This window comes from Melospiza georgiana, chromosome 3 (genome assembly GCF_028018845.1).
Source record: "Melospiza georgiana isolate bMelGeo1 chromosome 3, bMelGeo1.pri, whole genome shotgun sequence".
Classification (NCBI taxonomy): Eukaryota; Metazoa; Chordata; class Aves; order Passeriformes; family Passerellidae; genus Melospiza; species Melospiza georgiana.
Window position 1 is genome coordinate 73,381,234 of NC_080432.1, and position 21,704 is coordinate 73,402,937.

Sequence of the window (21,704 nt, forward strand, 5' to 3'; positions counted from 1 at the left end):
GTGCATATGAGAATTTAATGCTGAAAGTAAAGGACATCTGAATTATTATAATGTGCTGGTAGAATCAGAAATAGTGATGTTTCTCTAGCAGACTTTCCACATGGCAAAGCTTCTTCTACACAATCCATAGAAGGTTAATCTACAGTTTACTTCAGTGTAAATAATTCCTGACAGCAGTAGATTCATTGAAATGGTACAAGCTCTGTCTGAATGAGAAAATGGAGCTACTTGAGAAAATAAAAAACCCTAAACACAGTATTGAATATGATATATTTTAATCTAGTTTTAGCACAGTAAGCTGTATAAAACATTTTACCCCCAAAGCTTAATAAAAAAAATTGTCTTTTATTTGTATGTCTTTTTCCTCTTCTCCCCACATACACCATGTTTCTTGGAAGGCAATGTTTCTCTGTATTCTTGGCCAGTGGCACTAGTTTTGCCATATGTACAATGCTGTGTTACTAAATAGCTAACAAAAAAAAAGAAATTTAATATTTACTTCTCAAAAATGTAAACATATGAGTCAAAGTCAGGAAACATTCACTTCAGTTCGTACACACAGGCTGCTATCCATTTCAGTTTCAGTCCATTTCTGGAATTGACACAAATAACAGCACCAGTAGATAATATTTTGTAGTCTCTACAATAAACATTTTTATTATTTTACGTTATGAGTAGCAATGGCCATTTCTGGCCTTTTTCTTTACATAGATATTTCTATTCATGATGGGTTTTATTGCTGTTTCCACCTCCAGAAACATGCTTTGATTCAGGCTAGTTCCTCCCCGATAAGCAGAGAACATTTTTCAGTTTTAAAATCATTCTACTTTAATTATTGCAGACTAAATTTGGATAATCCAGAAATTGTGAGTAGTTCTACTGAAGCTTGAAAAAATATGGATTGAGAATAAGAACTGTATGCAATATAGACTCAATATATCTTATTTTTATGAGGAATTTGTTTACTTTGTTTAAAAGAAGGTTTGGCTGTTTTTCTGTTACAAAGTGTGTTATTGCTCTCATTTTACTGTCACTCTAGAAGTTGCACTTAAGTTTATTCTATCTCACTACATTTTGAACCCCTGCTCTTGTCTCATTGTCTGCATGATTTCTGCAACTCCAAATGACATCTCCTCAGCCACCTTCTCTTGAGGGACTTGAAAATCTCCTTCTAAGATTTAATTGGAATCTGGAGTTTAAAATGAGTTCTCCACTCCTGCCCCTGTTGCCTTTACTTTCCTGCTGATTTCTTTCACTTTGGCTGGAAAACCAACTGCAGAGCTCTTCCTTTTATATTTTTTGTTGTTGTCATCTCAGGCTAAAAATAAAATACCTTTACAAAACTGTAGGGTTCCCTCTGCTCTGTGGATGCTCTCTTTACTATCTCCTAAATAGTGAGGAGCTGCCATTCTGCCCCTGAAGGTTTCTTTTCCTAATCAGAAAGCTGCATAATGCATACTTTCCCTCAGCTTTCTCCTTATTCCCGTCTTATGTTTAGAATTAGGGTTTTTTTCATATCCAGTCATTTTTCCTCACAGCCTCTTGCCCATTATATTCTCTTACCCATTGTCTCTACCTCATAAGGTTTACAGCCTTCTGTTCTAATGATCTGCACTTTATCTAGCAGCCCTACTTTGCCCTCTTCCTACTTCCCCTAGTGCAGTCATGTTACCAAATTATCCAGCTTCTTACTCTTCCTTTGCTTTTCCAGGACATGCCACCATCTCATGGCCTTTATAAAGGAATTCACCTGGCTCTAGAGATGACAGAGTGACATCTGTCCCACCTCTGATGGAGATTCCCAAACCTAAAACAAGTACCCTACACTGTGGGAACAAGTAGTCACCATGGGATCCTCATTTCCATCCATCCTTTCTGGAGTTGCCAGATCCCTTCCAACTCAGATATTCTGTGATTCTATGATTGGCTTAACTTTTTGCTGTGTTTAGGAAGGAAAAGTTAGGAATCCTGTTCCTAGTAAGTGTGCATCAAAGCAAGGCAGATTTGTGTCTCTTCTGCTGCTGTGTGCACTCATTCATTGGACATCAGTTTAAGACAGAAGCTGGGTGAGATTAGCCCAATTCATAGATGCTAAGAAGTAATAATTTCCTTGGGTACCAAAGATCATAAAGAAAGTAGTCGCTTTAGTAACTTCAATTAGAGCCACTGAGTTTTCACCTGAAATTCATTAAGTACGCTTGTGAAAAAGTCTGATTTTGCTAAAAATTTGAATGTAAGAAATTAGTGTCATTTAGGAGACAACTAAATGCAGCCTTGAAATTAATTTCTCAAATATGAAATCACTACAGATCTCAGCACCAAAGCATGAACAAAGGAGAGATCCAATAGAGCTGAGAAGTTTTCTCTGTTCTGTCAGAATAATTCAGGTTAAGGAAAAAAACCAAAAGTCTTTTTTTATATACAAACTTTTACAGCAAATGCTTAGCTATCTTTGTTTTAATAATGAAAGGAGTGTTTTTATTTTATCCCATACAGGCAGCTTTTGTATGTGAAAGTTAAGAATAAACCTGAGGTCCTCATCAAGTGTCAAAAATAATCAAGGTCCCCAGTTTGTCCCCTCAACTTTTGTTTTTCCTGGGCAACTCCAGACTAAGAAAATAAATGGAAAAAAAAAGAGGAAGAAAAGAGGAAAATAAAACAAAACAGACACAGAAAAGGAATATTAGTTATTTTGTAACTCCAGTCCTTTTTTCATGGGTCAGTAGAGGTCAAGGACCTCTATCACAATCTGTGCAACAGAATGAGAAATACCTCTGCACATAGTGATACTTTAAGTATTCTACATCTAGAGACCTTAAAAAGGTGTTTTCAATGTGTATTTTATATGTCATATGCCTGGTTTCAGAATCCAGAACCATATTAATTTTTTTTCTTTTTATTTAAATGAGACTTTACCTACCTTTGCTTTTATGATGATTACTCACAGCATGCCACAAAACCCACTCATACTTCTTTTCTGACCTTTATTTTTATTCTTTGTTGTTCATTATGCCTGTTTGGGAATGTTTGTCTAATATACTTGAAATTAGGGGAATTATTCTACTTTGTTAAACACTAGGATTTATGTTACTGTAGGACAGAGACACCTCCTTTATGTGGATTTATTTGCGACCTCAACTTTATCTGTATCTGTGCATGATCAATTATCAGGCAGTAAAATCAGTTGCTTCTTCTTTTATCCTGAAGGTAGAAGCCTTCAGGGGTGCCACTGAAGTTTAAGTGAGCTGAAGAGAGGAAAAGCAGTAGAAATTTGTTGTATATACACAGCCTAATTGTAAACCAAGATTTTAATTTCAAGTAATCCAGAGGAATACAGTATGATACTCTATATCATTTTACTGATTCCTGGAGACCATAAACCACTATTTCTGTCTTTCACTAACTATATTCTCCCCAGGCTGTGGTCTAATTTCCAAATTTCCCCTTTATATACTGAACTCTAAAAGTCGTTATAGCTTGAGTAAGAATCCATCTAAATTTGGTGGTTGGGTCTGTGCAGAGGAAAGAACAGGATAATATCAACCAGGGGAGGATTCAGGCAGTTTTTATTCACAACAAATCCTATGCCAGTGTTCAGAAAATATAGCTCAGCTTCTAGTAGATGTAACCTGGCTTCCTTTTCAACTCTCAGAGGTGAATAATGTTTTTTCCCAATGTAAAATTCTTTGTAGTTTGGAGTTGTTTTCTTCCATTTCCTCTTCAGCATTGCTGAACTGAGGTTTGTCCCATCCAGGCAGCATTCAAGAAAACTCCTAATGAGCCAAATGCCTTCTCACAGCCTGAGTTTGAACTTTCTATGCACTTTAATTCTTCCTTTTGTTATGTCAGTGAACACTCAAATATAGTTATTTGACTCCCCACTGCTTTGCTTTGCTTGTAGTCTCCCAAAGCCCCCCTCTGCTTCCCCTCAAGCTCTTTTTGACCATACGTTTGTGGAACTCACTTGCACGTTGCTGTGCTGGATGTTTGGATCACTTGCCTGCCTTCAGGTGAAATCCTGGTCTATAATGAGAGAAATAAGTAAGCAGCCAGGGAGTCTGTGTTGCTCACCACAACTGACTTTCAGAATAATGTTTGTTTTAGTTTTAACTGCCTTACTTTTTTCATCTCTTTTTCCTCTTTGATACATAACACATAATAAGAACCCTCATTCTTTTTATGAAAGCCTTCTTTCTCCTTTGGGACCAAGCAAAAAAATGTTTTCTTAAAAGGTAATTTGCTTGGGAAAGAATTTTCTTTGTGTGATTCAGTTCATTCTTGCTGAGAGCTCTGGATTTATGCAAACTAACATTTTCCATCAAACCATGAGGAATTAAGCATCAAGCATGCTTCAGTTTCAAGACAAATATTTAAACCAAGCAAAGCCTATGGGAGCAGCTGTCACATTTAATAGCAGCAATTTTTTCCCCCTTATTTTCTCGGACATTTTCTTTCCTCTGTCCGCATATCTTTAAGAGATTCTTAAGACTAATATGTCCACTAAAATGAGAAAAAAAATCAATGGCTTCTGCCAAATGGACACATGCATTTTGCTGTGCAGACCATGCAGCTTCTTTACCTGCTTGCCTTATCACAGCATCTCATGAGCAGCCTATATCTGCCTTAACATCTACTTATGGTACATGAAGGATTGACAGGTAAGCACTTCTAAAGCTTCTGTCAGAATATAAGGCAATTGAAGGCATTAACCACAGAATAAACACCTTAGTCACTGTCCTCTCTGCAGCTGAAACAGCCTGGCACTGGCAGAGGGAAAGAATAAGAAAAATCAGGAAAAACAAGATTTCTGAGGTCTAATTCAACCATCCCTGAAGTTAAAGGAAGATTTTTAACTGACATTAGAGGAGATGGATCTGCTGCTAAGGTCAGACAGGCCATAGACAATATTTGAAGTTTTCCACAGAACAGCTCATAGTATTTTTGAATTCAAACTCAGCTGAGCTGTGAACAAACTCTGAACCAAGAGGGAAAGTAGATGAATTCTTTTCCTGACATCTCTAGAGCAGTGCCAGGAGTTTGGGTAGCCAGTCAGGGAAATGGAAATTCTTACTGCAGAAAAGAAATAGGATATAACTGGTATTGTAAATACATGATGATCTATGCAGCCAGAATTTAAAAATAATTACATAAAGCATGTTTACCTAAAAAGAACAGGCAAAAGAAATGAGGGCGGCACTCTATGTTAGAGAGATGATTATCTGTATTAGAGCTATTGTCTGGAAAGAAAAATTGTGCTGTTCTTGGTGACTTCAGTTTTAAAGACCTATTGTAGACATTGTATGCAGTATGTAGTAAAACATCATTGAAGTTTCTAAGAATTATAGATGATAATTATTTAACACAAAAGGTATTGAACATAGCATAAGATAATTCTCTTTTGGGCCTCATTAAATTGGATAAAGAGGAACAAATTGGAGGATCTAATTACATTAATTATGGGAAAACAGAGGGCAGTAATATATCTACTTGGTACTTCAAAAGTGAATTTTTCAAACCCGGAGAAAATTATAAGAGATAATTGATTAGGAAGAATAAAAACAGACAGCTCATTGGGAAAGAAACTTTGAAATTGTTTAACAAGAATTTATGAGATGTCCAGAAGCCACATCTCATAATTAAGAAATAGTATACCAATGTGTTAATATCTCTCCTATGTCAGAAGTGAAGTGGATATATCAATTAATTTTTTTAAAATATATGTATCACAAAAGGAAGAAATAAAAGGTGAGAGTAATAATTATATGTTATGAACAGTAACAATGAGAGGAAATAATGCATCTCCCAGTAATTAGGACAGTAAGAAAGCAATTTTTAGGAATTAGGAAAAAAAGAGCCTAGGTTTAGTCTAAAAATTTGAAACAGAGATACTAATCATGGCAAAAAATTAGGTATAAATGGAAGTGTGTGTCTATCTATGTGACTATGTATGCTTGTCTGAAAGTGCCAGCCATTACAGCAGAACAAAGTGAAAAGGGAAGGTATGTGTTAACTGCTAGGGAGCAGCATAAAAGTGACTCCATTTAAAAGGAGAGGTAGAAAAACTCACCTATAGATAAGTATTGAGGGAACCAAGTAGAACATAGTATTTATAAAACATGCATATAAGATAAACAACACTTCTGTTAAAAGTCAGGAAATTTGACTTATATTTATGAGGGATAGGACAAAATGAGGCAAAATATCTAAAACTGCATTTGTTCTAGAAAAGTATAGAAGGTAAATCAAAAATCAGTATGTCATCACTATCCAAGATGAACAGCAGAGACACAATGAGCACTGGGCTGATGGCATCCTTTGTCCTCCTTGGTGCACACAAATGATCCTGGCCAAGTCAGCGAGACACAGACACCAGAATATGTGGATGTAAGAATGGGGAAAATTAACGTAGAGATTTTTTACTGTAAGATCCCCTTCATCTTCTCTGAGATTTCTCACTGAATTTTCTGACACTGATTTCCTACATTAGTAGAAGGAGGTTCTAAGGATCTTCCTAATTCTGAAAAGTAGGTGCAGCTGTTCATAAGCAGTTCCTGGAGAGAACCAGGAGGACATGCTCAAACACAGAGAAGAGTGTGGTGTTTTGTAATTTTTCAGGATAGGCTTTATGCTATTTTGCATAAGACATGGAAAAGTTAGGTTTCAGAGTTCCTACAGTGTATGCACACTTCATTCTCAGCATAGATATTTCTAAAAGGAAATTCATCTCATCTCTGCTAATTACCTATCTTAAGGTGGGTGTGAATTTTAAATCGATGTGCCTAATTTTTCCAAGCTTAGTCTTGGACAATTACCACATTTTAAATGGATGTTAAAAAGTAGCTCAATAGAATTTTGAAGGCAGAATGCCCAGCAAGTTTTCACTTGGGAGACATAACAAAAAAAACATCTGACCAGGTAATTTTCTTATTCAATGCTTCTACTACATGTAGAATTTTCAAAAGATTGTGGATATCATCCCAATATTTTTAAAACCATAGAAATTCTGACTAGTGAAACCTGGCAACAATGCTGAGAAAAAGAATGTAATTGTTATTACATGTTTTAATTGATGGAGAATACAAAGCTAGAAATATAATTAGTGTCAATCATTATGTTTCTGGAGAAAGAGTTCTTACGGTCCTTATTAAACACACTTCAAATAATTCTTTTATGACATTGTAATTTAGGCAGTGAAAGATAAATAATATATTTACACTTTTAAAAGGAATTTTGACACATTAATACGCAACGTGCTGATTTAAAAATTAGTGCAACCCCAGAGTACATCTTAAATGGATTAACAACTGCCTAAGTGACAGGTTCCCAAAAAGTAGCTGTCAATATGTATGCATTGGCAAAGGAATGAGTTTCTAGTAGTGTTTAGGAGGTAACCTGGAGTTACCTGGTCCAGTATTGTTCAATGTAGTCAACAGGGGTTTGGAAGAAAATACAAAAATACAAAATACACTGGTGATCACAGTGATGACTGAGAAAGGAAGAAGACCACGGAGGTTAACAAGCAATTAGCTGTCTTTTCATGGCACGACAGTAAGGGATTTGCAATATTTTTAAATTTATTACTGATTTGCAATATTTTTTTTTTTATTACTAATAAAGTTCCTTCTCTGTATAATTATGACAGCCACCAAGGCTTGCATCTGTTTGGGAAAATTATTTATTTCAAATAGCAACAAATGTTAAATAACATAATTAAATATTTTGTGGAATTGTACTGAGAAGCAGGGATCTTGACTTTATTTTCCTGCTCTTCCAGGAAGATTCAGGTAGGACACTTTCTAGTATAGTTTATATGTCTAACCCATGTTCCTGCAAGGAATCAAATGCCTAGTTGGGGAAAATAGTCAGACTCAAATGAACCATTCCAGTGGAGTAAGTACAGATGGTGAGAAAGACAATCAGAGCTAATTTGGCAGTCTGGCATATCAGCATGTATTCTGCATATAAGAGAATTGTCCTAACAGAAAAAATTTCAGTTAAATTCTTCTTCATTTCTTAATTTATTTTTCCATATTATTAAGTCTTAAAGTGAAATAATTTTCTCTATCCTTTTTTTTTGGCATTGCTTTTCACCCCATTTAATTTCATTGTCTTTTGGCATGCCTCAACTCTGATGGTGATTTGATCTTCTTTACTTTTTAATTATCTTTCAATTTGCTTTGTTTTTTCAAATTTTCCTATTTCAGGTTAAAACAACCTATGAAACAGAATATTTTACTTAGATCTAAAAGCATTAAAACTGAATATTAAGGAATTTTGATATTTTTCGCTGTGTGCCTGTCCATGCTCACTTTTCATTTTTTTAAAACACATTTTATTCCTTGGAGAGGTGCTTGCCCTGAGGTAAAGAAGTACAACATAATATCATATCATACCAAATCATATCATATTGCTATAATAATAGCAGAGAGACCATTTATTGCATTCAGAACTGGTCCAGATGTCAGGTGTTTTTAAATGAGCAGCCAGCCTTGCTGGTGTGGGAAACACACATTTGTAGTTCAAACTTTGTAGTCAAACCATCAGCAAAGTGTTTTCATGTGCAGTTGTAATTTGGAGTTCCTGTTTTCCTTGTTTTTTTGCAAAACCAGTTGTAAGTGGGTTGGTGATTCCTGGTGACACCTGTCATGCCTGGATGCTTCTGCTTGGGGGTATTCTGACAAGGCAGTGAGCTGCCAGCTGATTCTGCTCTTTTCTTTCATTCCCTTTCTTCTCTTCTCCTTGCTGTTTCTTCAAAGGCTGGTCACCAGCTGAGCCCTCAGTCCTTTCTCCCGCATTGGCCCGGCTGGACAGCTAAATCTTTTCTGGGTGTTTGACAAGCACCTCCACCCAGACACAGTGATTGACAAAGAACAGTGCACTTCCATCCTCAGTGCAGGGTGAAAATACCCAAGTCTTGCAAACTTGTCTTAGGACACAAGGGAAGAGGCAACGTCTTGGGCAAGTTTGGGCTTCTTTCCCACCCAGGGTGAATGGAGTGATGGTAAATAACACAACCACTCAAGATGCTCCACTACAGAGGATTGTTTCAAAAATTCCATCTCCTCTGTCCCCATATGTGTGAGTGCTTTTCTCCTGTAATATTCTATTCCATAAACAGATCACCTTAAAAGAGCATATTTAGAGCTAACACTTTTGACTTTGCTCTAAAACTGTTGGAAATAAAACCACTCAGACTAGAAACTCTTCTCAGACAGAATGCTGAAACTAAGAGTTATGAGACAATTTAGAGAACAGTTCCTTTTGCTGCTCATTTTTAACTGATGCCTCACAGCTAAGGCTGTCTGTGCTATAATTTGGGTATGAGAACGCAGGATCAGAAGATTCAATAAATGCAAGTGCTGGGGTCAGGCTGAACAACATGTACAGTGACAAGTGCTGCAAGAATTACCAGAGTCCCTTTTCCACTAGCAAGGAATCAGTGAAATATTGCCATGCTCTATCTGCATTCTCTGTGCTCTCATTTCTTGTGAAAGGGGCACAAAAGGCACCTTCATCAACATCCATGAAAGGATTGCTTTATGGAGGAGGAATTTTCCATGTTAAAGTCACTTTTAGCAATGCTCTAAAGTTGCTGAACAGCTGCAAACCAAAGGATACAGACTGATGCCTGTACCTTTTATATTACATTGACAGTAAAATAATTTACTAAAGATATTTTTTTTAGCTAAACTATTTAAACTTGATAATGTTCAGGCAATTGTCTTAAGAAAAAGTATTGCTTTGAAAGGTAAGAACAGGACAGCAGATACAAAATGAGTTTTGAAGTCTAGAACAGTTATATTTTTTCTTTGAGTTCTTGTGACCATTAACAACATTTTTGGTTATTTTGTAGAATTTTTTTATGACTATTTTTTATTTTAAATAGAAAAAAATGTTCCTGGAAAGGTAGAAGAAGCACTGTCCTTTTACTACAGACATAGTTAGTGTATTGGCATAGTCAGTGTTCTCTCAGTTCTCTTCACCAACCATTCTCTATATCCAAAAAGCTGCAAAACCACTAATGTCCACAATATTTGTTTTCATTAGTAATTGAGAGATGAGGTTTACAAACTCTGGGAAAAAAGATGTTAAAGACATCAGCTGAAAGAAAAATTTAGTGTTTCTGTAGAAATGTTCAATTTAGAATTGCTAAACTCTAAACTTTGGGATAGACATAATTACATATGTTACATTATTTTAAGAAAAAAAATAGGCAAAAATGGGTTTGTTCAATAAGGTCTGAAGTCACAAAGTGAAAACAAAAATCAACCCAAAACCCCCCACCTCTATCAGCCAGTGGTGTCTGTTAGGTACTGAATTAAATTATTAGTATAAACAACAGCAAGGAGATGTTAGAGGTCAGAATTATGTTATGCTGTGATTAAATTAACAATTAAGCATGGAAAAGCAGGCACCTGTGGGGAGGGCTGTAACTGGCTGTGATAACATCTCTCAAAGTCTCTGCTTTGGTTGAGGCTGGGGCTGGTCGTCCTTAACAGACGGAATTCAGCAGGGGAGAAGCCATTGTAGGTAAGGCCTGTGCTGACACTTACCTGCAGCTTAATTATACAGTGACCCTCAGGGTCAGCAGATACTGTTTGAAATGCCAGTTGCAGATTAGACAGCAACATAATAACACTCTGAGTATGGAACAAATGGGATAAGCTTGGTAGAAACTGCACTGAATGAGAAAACATCATTGTTCTTATGTCAATATGGAAGACGACTCTCTGGCTTCATCTTCTTGATTTTTTTCATAGACTTGGTTTATTTATGATGCTTTTAAACTCAATCTGTTATGCTAATGTTCTCCAAGGATTGTTTTCATAGGAAAGAAACCAAAATAATTTCTTTAGGCAGCTATCTAACTTTCCAGTCAGTGAAAGCTGTGATTAAAAATGGCATCATATCAAAAGCTACTCTTACATATGTGCTACCTGCAGCCTGGATGCAGCCAGATATTTAATCTTTTTGAAAAAATAGACACATAACTTTTGAACAGTTATGTGAAGTTCCTGTACAAAACAAATGCTAATTACACTGCAAGGTAATTGGGTGATGAGACCTGTATTAGAATGGAGACATTGAGTGGAGAGATTTGGGTGACTAAGTACCACAAGCTGTGTAGTTGAACGTGCCAGCTCCTAAATGAAACGGCATCTGTGACTTATAAAAAATCAATGCTGTAAATGAAGTCATGGAAAACAACCAAAAATGTATCTGGTAAATGACTTTATTAATATTTCAATAATAATAACTGAGGTACTTCTGTTTCAACACATAAAGGCATAGACCTTTCTAACTGAAATATATTAGTGCATGTATTTAATTCTTCCACTCTAATTCAATTGAAAGCTGAATATACCTGCTTCTAGAGTGAAGCCTGGTGAATTAGGCAATGCTGCTCTTTCATATAATAGGTACTCTGTTTTTCTCATTGGCTTAGAGAAAAAACACTGCTCTAATTTAAAGACTTCTTTCTTTCATGATTGATGCTCACCCCACAATCTGCCCAAAAAAGAACGGCAATTTTGTGGCTAGAAAAGGAGAAGAATACTTTTTATATGCTAATGATTATTTAGTGCTTTAAAAAAGACAGGCATCTTCAGAGCCCTCCTTATGGACCAGGCTTGGGAGTACTTGAATCACTTAGGAGTGGGATGCTAGGTATGAGTCCTACAAAGCTGGACAGGCACCTGCCTTCTTGGTGAGCTCCATCAGAGATGGATTCCTAGACTGTCTTCACAGAAATTGTCTGATAGGCATAAAACCTGAGGGAGTTGATGGAAAACACAAAAGGCAGAAGCATGTCTGAAACTCTGGTTCCCCACACGCCTTTGTGATCATGATTGCAGATGGTGAAGCCTAAGATTAAGATTTATACCATTAGGCTCACCTCTTCTGCTTTGGCTCCTGAAGGTCAACAGCACTACCCACACAGGAAGGGAGAGAAAAATGGGTCACCCCTTCTGTGGGAAGAGGTTTCTGTTGGGGATTCATAGGTTTTCCAGAGCAGATTGGGTTGCTCAGGTTTGGTTAGAAATAAATCTGTGTGTGATCCAAATCAACCCCTTTTGTAAGGCCAGAATAAAAGACATGAATAAACTTACTCAGATTTTGTCAAGGGTGCAGTAAGAAATTTGAAGTAAAAATTTCTGCAGAAATACTTGTATTTCTACATAACTGTGTTTTGTTCCCTCCTCACTTTTCTTCAGTGGTCATGAATAAAAATGCCTGACCAGTCTGACTAATGTGCAATTCCTAATTTCAGGTTTGTAACACCAAAAGAGAAATGTAACAAAAGCATCTTTCTTAAATTGGATCTTTTTATTAAGAACTACTCTTCAAGGGTTTTTTTTATTTTATGCTGATGGAAATGAAACCACGTAGAAGTGTAATTTGTCCCTTAATACAAAGAAAGGAAAAAGACAAAGTGTCCATAGTGTTCTGTGAAAGTAAAATTCCTTCTTTATTTTAACTGATAAAACAAGCAAAAGTATATTATTTTCGAAAATCGCTTAGTAAAAAAATGTTTTGCATGTATTTTTAAACACCTAAATAAGTTTGTGCAGTCTAGAATCTCAGCAGTTAGAAAAATCACTTTATCAGAGGACTTAGCAAGAGCAAAGGCCGTGTGAGGCAGCCAGAAGCTGCGGAGAAAGCACAAGCATAGCCTGATGCACTCTAATGCCATCTTCTCTCCAGAGGTCTGTTAAAAATTTTTAGACTGAAGGGAATTGTCATTACTGGATCTATCTACACTGCTATTTTTAATTGGAGTGAAACTTGTACAGATGATGATACAGATGCTTAATTTTACTGATACTGAACCTGTTTCATTAATATGCATGTTGACTGAATAACTAACTACGAACCTTCTAAAATGTGCTTCTAATCACATCAGCATTAAATATTAACTAGAAAGCTGACTCTGTCATTCAGTCACATTCTCATTTTCCCAGCTTATCATTGCATGTGTGTTGATAGAAGTAGTTACTTTTGCTGGTAATTTCATTTATCATAAATAAACACATTTCTCATGGTTGTTACTTAGCAGAATGGAGCAGTACTTGCACCATGCAGGTGGGTGAAAGCAGTATTCAGGGGAGGACGGGTTTGGGGGTGCAACTACTCATAAACGTTTGCCCAAGGGATTTTGTGTCATCTTTTCTCTCTCTTCTTCCTCTTCAGGGAATATTTGTCCTAGGATTGCCGTATGCTCTCCTCCACAGTGGATACAGTGGTCTACTTCTTATTGTCTTGGCTGCAGCATTATGCTGTTACACAGGCAAGATTCTAATTGCTTGCTTGTATGAAGAAAATGAAGATGGGCGACTGGTAAGAGTGAGAGACACATACGAAGATATTGCAAATGCCTGCTGCAAAAAGCTGTCTCCCAGTCTAGGTGGCGTAGTTGTCAATGTGACCCAGGTGGTGGAACTGATCATGACGTGTATTTTGTATCTGGTTGCCAGTGGGAACTTGCTGTCGCACAGTTTCCCCTATGTACCTGTGACTGAGAAAACTTGGTCTGTAATTGCATTTGTTACTCTGTTGCCTTGTATATTTATCAGAACTCTCAAAATTGTTTCCAAACTCAGCCAGCTTTGCTCTTTGGTTCATTTTGTTATCATCTTTGTAGTGATAACTTACTGTCTCACACAAATGCATCAATGGTCCTGGGCAAAATTCAGACTGTCCCTTGAATTTGAGGACTTCTTGGTCTCTGTAGGGGTGATCATTTTCAGTTACACTTCGCAAATATTTCTTCCCACACTTGAAGGAAATATGAAAAACCCCGGGGAATTTAGGTGTATGCTAAATTGGACCCATTTTTTTGCCTGTATCTTAAAAACAACCTTTGCACTTACTGCTTTCTTGACCTGGGGTGAAAAGACAAAGGAAGTTATTACTGACAACCTACCATCATTTCTTGAAACCTTAGTGAATTTATGTCTCTTAACCAAAGCTCTTCTTTCTTACCCTTTGCCCTTTTTTGCAGCCACAGAAATTGTGTATTCTTGTGTTTCTAAAGACAACCATTCCAATTACAGGTTTCCACTACTTGCTCTGACTGTAAGAGGCTCATTTCTCTTGTTAACTCTGTTGATGGCCATGTTCACACCACATTTTGCCCTGTTGATGGGTTTGTCAGGCAGTGTAACAGGGGCTGCTATGACTTTTCTGCTTCCTTCTCTCTTCCATTTAAAACTTAAATGGAAAAAACTATCCTTCTTAGAGAAATGTGCAGATATCTCTGTTTTTATTTTGGGCTTACTTTGTAGTCTTGCAGGCATAGTTTGCTCAATAAAAGGGCTACTTGAAGTATTTGGAGGAGTGTAAAGATTTCCTGAAAGACAAATAAGGAGTAAATCTTATAAATGTTCTTACCTTGTTAGTCAATATATATGAGATTTTGTCACTAGGTAGAATTAAGCATCTGCTTAAATGTTTGCAGATTCAAGCCTTTAACTGGAAAATTATATATTCCTAAGCAAACTGGAAAATAACATTCATAGCCAAAAAATACTAAATTAGACCTCTTTAAAACATCAAAAAGAAAGGTGGTGGAGATGGTTTAACATGAAAATAATTGTAAGTAATCTTACACAATTTTAGTCATACCTGGCATACACATCCTGAAATTACTACGGCAAGTATTTTCACAAATTTAACCAGAATTCTTCGTAGGGCTAGATACTGTTCAGTCTCAAAGCTATCAAAACTAACTTACAGGATGTGAGTGAGAGCTATCACAGAATGACAGAATTCCATTGTTAGATCTATTATTGAAAATGGATTAAATATTATTTCACCTCATTGGCAGACTGCAATTCAACATGTGAACAGAACAAATCAGTGAATTTTGGTTTTTATGTAAGACAAATTCTACTCCTTGTTTTTTAAATGAATAGGCAAAAAGAGAGCTCAGCTTAGAACAGCTTTGAAAGCCTGCTTTTATCATGACTTCAAATGGGAATACAGTCAGAGTAAAAGGGGCATTCTAACAGTTCAAAGTCATGGAAAAGAGATTTTTTTTTCTGAAATAAGCTATAGCCAATGACTGCAGCTTTTCTGCAAGTCTGACTCCTAAGATTCATGTCTCTGCAATGCAGCTACTCCATTGGTTGGGTTACAAGAAGTCTTGCTTGTGGCATGAAAAAGTTATGCAGTTGACTTTCCCTCTTAGGCAGGGAATTTCTTTGATCTGTTAAAAGCCCAATGGAGTAAATCAAGTTCAATAAACAGACACTCAGTTAACTTCCTGTACAATTTGGTAGATCTTTAGCTTTAAAAGATATTGGCTTAATAACAATATCACCACTGCAATGTATTTCACATTAATGTTAAAACATTATGACAAGAAGCAATCTAATCAGAGTGCTCTAATGAATACATATTATCTTATCGTACTAATTCTCCGTTATAATACATAATTAAAGTAATTATTTCAAAGGAGAAAGTGTGCATTTTTTTATCAACAACTTCACACAGCCTTGTACTGTGTCACATGGAAAAGTCTTTGAACGTCAGAGTAAGACTGGGTGACGAAGAGCCCAGCAGTGTCTGGTTAACTGAGCTATTTTTGCCGTGTAGTTTCTCAGCATTAATGCTTCTCTCCTGCATGAGCAACAGTTGCCTCTCAAGGCTGATTTGCTGAATGATAAAAAACTAGAGAGGAGTTCTGGAAAGCCTTGTAGCCACCCTGGTCCTTCCATGTCTGCTGGTGTACGCATGTCATAGGTAATAGTGATGAAAAGTTTATTAAAACAGATTAATTGCATTATTACAACATTTTCAAGAAAACTGGAAATAACTAGAACTCAGAACTTTATCACTTCTTGGTGCAATGGGTCAAATTCTGCACTCAAATCCACAATAATTTGAATTATATTAAAATTTGTGCTGGAACAAATAGGAGACTTTTTATCTTTATGTAAAATGCCAAAAATACGTTGCCCTTTGAAAGAGTTGAAAGCTTATTATTACTGCAATGATATAGTCAGAAAAATATTATTATTTGGATGATATTAATCAAAGGATTTCATTACTTTTTGTGTGGAGAAGTTTCATAGGTAAACAAACATGTAGGAAGAGTATTTGTTCTGTTTATCCCGTCCAAAGAGTTTTGTAAAAATTCTTTCTGTTACTTTGCTTAGGAACTCTCAAAAAATTCTCTTTTCCCATCTCCTACATTTATTTAATGTGTTTTGTCTCTAACTCTTCAGAAAATCTTGGGATTGCTTCAGTGCATTTGCTGATGTGGAAAGCTTGAAAACCAAGATAAGCAATTTATTTGGTGGCAGTTTTAGGAATTTCCTAGCTCATCACTGTGATTCAAAATTGGCTTTAGTTTTACTTTGTTTTCTTAGCCTTTTCAAGAAGTCAGTGCCCAGTCCTTTCAAGGCAAGGATGGTCACTCCCCACTTAATCATGCTCCCTCTTATGTAAGATCCTGCTTTATAAAATATATCCTATTATTGTCCTCATTTAATAATTTATGTAATTTCTGTTAATATCAGGGAAACAGCAAAGGCTATGATTAACAAATCAGTACAACTGTAAATGCACAAAAGTGAAAGTCATCCAAGTGCAAGGCCTCGAGAAGTCACTTACAAAAACGCACAAGATTAAGAGGAAAAGCATTTTTGTGGTCAGCACTCAGCAATTTTGAAGTGTGCCATTGTGGTGGGACACAGAAGATATATGAGCTTTGAGACATCTTGATGAGAAACTGTCTTCTGGGCTCAAGATTAGGTGAACCTCCCAGCCTGGAAAGGCAGAGGTGCATCCATACACCCTACGGACTAAGCCTGAATGCCATGCTCAGCACATGATAAAGACAAATATTCATGGTGTAAGACTAACTCACTGGATTTCATTTCCTAAAACACAGAATTGCATATTTTTAGATATAACCCTGTTTCTGAACATTTTCCAGTGGCAAAATTCTATTAATAGGATATGTAAAACCTTTGCAACTTTCTATATTAGACACTAAAATATTATATATAGAATATATTTAGAGAATCTGGAAAAGTGATGTTACCATAAATTATGAACCAAAAGGATCTGCATTCATCTAAGTAATGACTACTTAGAATTTTTGTCACTGAATTGATGTTACCTATCATTAGAATCACTGAAGCTAGGAAAGTAAAAGACTGACTAAATATTAATGCATTATTTTGGCCACTCCTGGATTATTAATTGTAATATGATAATGCTTTATCAAAATTAATTCTAAAAGCAAAAAACTGACAGTTGTGAACATGAGGAAAATGCTACAGAAAAAATTGTGTGCTGAAATAAAGCATTTTCAAACACTCTCACTGCATTTCTTTTGCCAGTAGAAGTATGGGTAAAGGAACCTGCTTCCTTTCAGCAACAATAACACAGGCATTGCCCAAAATGCTTTTCCATTTTGTAGGGAACACCCATCACTCAGTTCCTACTTCTGACAGTAGTAATGGAGATTTAAATATATCAGATTACCCTAAAGTTAAAATACAGGCTCAGCTAAGTTATATTAGCAACTTAAAATGTTTATTTATGAAGGATTTTCATAAAGCTGAAATCTGAAATTAGACGGAAAACCTCGCTCTACTGACTCAGTGGGAGAAAAATAATTTACTTAAGTGGAACAATATTCTAACCCCTGTAGTCCATTAACAATACTTAATTTGCTTTTACACCAAAGTTTGGTGATCACTTTACTTCCTTACTGTAGTTTCTTTTCCACATTATTCCATCTCTTCTCTTTTTTCAGCAGTGAGATAAATATTTTTCCCTGCCTATGGTACTAAAATGTTACAGAGATGTCAGAAGAGCTGCGGAAAAAATTCTTGAGGCTAACACTATTTCATTAACTCTTCATCCTTGATTGCTCCCTTTTTTTTTGTGAATTTTGTATTTCATGTACAAAATGCATGTCACAGTAACTGGTTACTCTGAAAAAGGGATTGTATAAAAATTGAACAAATAAGATGTCCTGCAAATGCTTCATTAAGTCAAGTTACAATTTTCAGTACTTCTTTTCAGAACTACCATATTTTAAAAACTGATAGCTGATTTCTAGAAATCATTTATCCACTTTTCATTTATCCATTTTCATTAATAATAATTATCTGGATGATATGTTGGTCTTAGAAAATATTCATCTTCTAAAATGAAGTAGAAAAAGAAATAGATCTCAAAAATATTTTATAGTATTCTGAGATTTAGTTGTCCCAAAGGCTCATATGGAAATGTTGGAAAATTTGTTGTGCTGTTTAGCAATGCAGCGCTAAACACTCATTGCTGACAATGAGTGTAAAAATACACAGTCCAAAATCCCCCTAAATGTTTTTATTCTCAGCAAATGTATTTGTTAAGCTGTTGGCACACTGAAGTTAACAGTTCTTCATTCCTCCTCAGCATCATTACCTTTGTGTGGTCACCCCTCAGATGTCTAATACCTTTCTCTTCACACTGCCTCTTAGAAGGGAGTTCTAAGATCTTCATTTTACAGTTTTGAAGTGAATTCTCAGAGCAGAGATGAACCCAAGAGGGAATCCCAAGGAATCTCTAAGTTAACACATGTTATTATGCCATGCCTTCATGGGGATCCTGACAGTCAACATTGCTTTTTTTTTCCTCTCTCTTGCTCATCCTTCCTTTTGTCTCCTTTGTTGGTTTGTGCCAGTACAACATGAAGGTATATAGCACAGCAAACAGCCCATTATGCAGCATAAATATTTAACTGAAAGCTGCCTTTCTCAGATTTTTTTAAAGATAGAAATATAAAATTATATAGCTAAATAATTATATATAGAGGGATGTAGCACATGGGAGAGGTATTAAAGACAGAGTAAATGCAACACAAAAAGCAAAAGGGGAGATGACAAGAAGATGTGGTGAGGGACTGGAGGAAGAAAACTGAAAACTGGCAAAAGTTTGAGAAAAAGTAAAAAGGGAAAGAAACATAACAGATATTAAAAACTTGGAGGGAGAGAAGGGAAAGGTAAAGTGGGAGAATTCATTTAATGTATGATTTAATACAGTCTATAAACATTTTCTACAGTTTTGCGCAAGCAGGGATTCAAACTATTCCAGTTAATATAAGTCAATATATTCTGTGTGTGAACAGTTTTCCTTTCTTTCACTTCCCCAAACCCCTTATGAATTCAAAACATTTAAAACAAAATCATTCTTATTTGTGTGGAATTACCTCTATGTTTAATGTTTTCTGTTACCCAAAGGAATTTGTAACATGTTAAATAAATAGTATTATAAACCAATTATTTTTCTCTGTGTGTCTTTATCTATTCCTCTTCTTGACCTCTTCTACAGCAATGATTCAGAGGTATGCACCACTTCTAGGCACCTATTGCCTTGCAGCCCCAAAACCAGTGCAAGAAAAAGTCTTAAAATGAGTAAAAAATGTTTCCCAATGACCACCACAGAGGATCTTTTGCACTCGGGCCAGAAACACAGCTAATATCCCCACAGAAATCCCTGTCTGGAAATGGCTTAGATTGATTTATGTGTCTGGTAGCAAATTCCAGTGAGGTTGGAGTTGGGAAAGCTGGCACTGAGATGTCATTGTACCGCACCCCTGTTGCTCCTCAGGTGACTCAACATGGAAAATGGCAAACTGCACCAGCATATAAAATAAAGTATCCTTGTGAGCTCCTTCACACTCACAATGGGACCTATTTAGACAGTTGCCCAAAATCAGCAATGTGTGGGAGCAAGTTCCAGTTCCCTCCAGAGAATATGTAATGGGTCAGCAGGAGATCAGGCTGCCTTTGGATGCAGCATGACTACTGATCCAAATTCTGCATGGATGCTTCAAAGCAAAACCTTTGCTCCTACATTAAAAGGAGTTTTACTATATGCTTTCTATGCTAAGATAAGGTGCTAATGATGGCACAAAGAATTGTAAGAAACCAAGGATTTATTAAATTAAATTAAAAGTAACAAATTAAACTGAAAGATATAAAGTTAATCTTCACTGAATGCAAAATTGAATGTATTTTAAATCATAACTAAAATTTAGGGATTTCATCAAGGTTATCCTTTACCCTTAGCTTTTGGCTTTGGTGATAGATACAAAAGGAACTATGTTCAATAATTAATGTTCTTGTGTCATCGGCTACCATCTACAATGCTATTCACTATTCCTATAAAGGCTTTTGGCAGCCATAAAAATGTTATTACTTAGGGTGGAAAACAAAGCAAAAACAAAACAAAAAATACAAGAAAAGTAATAATTAGCAATGAATGCTGAGTGTAGCATACCTTAGGCCAGGAGACCAGAGAACAAGGGATGCAGAGCTAAGTCAACAGGTGACCATGTTGTTAGCACTTTAGCAATGATAATAATTTGCAATAATAATGTAATGAACAAAGATGGGGTGAAGGCAGAAGGATTAAAGGAGAGCACGCAGCATACATAAGCCATGCTACATCTAGCAAATTCCCAGTGCAGCTGCTTCAGGGATATTAAGCCTCCTGCAGACAGCTGCATCCCCCTGTTGCCATCTGTGGCTTGCGTCCCTGGTGCTACTGCTGCTGACGACTTGCACACTTGCAAAGGCCTAACCCTCCATCAGCAGAAAATATCTGCTCCCACACCTTCTTGCAGGGAGCGTGGCTGCCACCTGATCCATAGGATACAAGGGCTTTCCTGAGATTTAATCAGCTGTTAATTAATCCTAGGGCTGATGGCTAGAGAGAGGAATGCCTTGCCAGCTGAGACGTCAGATGGGAACATAGGGTAGGCATTAAGTTATCAGTTTTATTAGACAACACTAATCTCATTGGTACAGACTTGCTAATCACACTTCAGGAGAAAGTTTTATTACAAATGGTCTGAGAGGAATCTGAAATGGGTCACATTTTAAACGTGGGCCAATGTAAAACAATCCAAATCAAAGTGGATCAACTGACTTCCGAATGACTTCCAAAGGCACATAGTGAAAACAGATCAGAAACAGATGATTTTTAAGCACTTTTCTTCTTTTTTCAGTCTCTCCTTCAGTCTGTTAGGACTCACAGTCAAAGACTTATTGTGCCATTGTTACCCCTTGCTACCCAGAAAAAGGCTTTCCCATCTCCGTTAACGCCCAGTGTGCTGTCTGCTCCTGTTCTTCTTGAATAGATCCTCATTCTCCACTTGTGTGCCTCTCTAACTTGTGCATCACAAGCAACTCACCTCTGTGTGTTCTCAACACCTTTTAGGAAACAAACCACTTTCCTAAACCTCCATGGGCTGCTCTTGGCCTGGTATAGCAGCCAAGGCAAGGGAAACACAAGCAGGCAGCCTTCTCTCCTAGATTAGTGGTGCTGGTTCAATGTGCTGCTTTTACATGGTAATCCACAAACAGGTGTCTAAACTCACGGGCTGGCTAACATGGATGGTCATTTGAATTAAAAAAAAAAAAAAAAAAAAAGGGATCCTCCCATAGTCCTTCTAATTTTTTATCAGCCACACAGCCTGCTGTTATGGGCCCAACCACAATACCATAGAAATGGAAGTCATGCAAAACAAGGTACTACTAAATAAAATATATATGCCTTACTTACTGTGAGTAAACCAAAACTGAGCTTGATAGTTTACATGTCACAGTGACTCCATGCATGAAACTTGTGAGACCATCAGGCCCTAAAATACCAATTCAAATTAGTTAAGCATTGTGCTCTGAAAATCTGTTACCCAA

The 21,704-nt window shown here is 36.5% G+C and overlaps 1 protein-coding gene across 1 annotated transcript in view; it reads left to right on the plus strand.

The window, feature by feature from the left end:
- Positions 1-14,343, plus strand: part of LOC131081067 (vesicular inhibitory amino acid transporter-like) — a 53,433-nt gene extending 39,090 nt beyond the window's left edge. The window contains exon 3 of the mRNA XM_058019924.1: positions 13,192-14,343. Within this exon, the coding sequence (XP_057875907.1) occupies positions 13,192-14,343 (1,152 nt within the window). The remainder of the gene's footprint in view (positions 1-13,191) is intronic.
- The last annotated feature ends 7,361 nt before the right edge of the window (positions 14,344-21,704 follow it).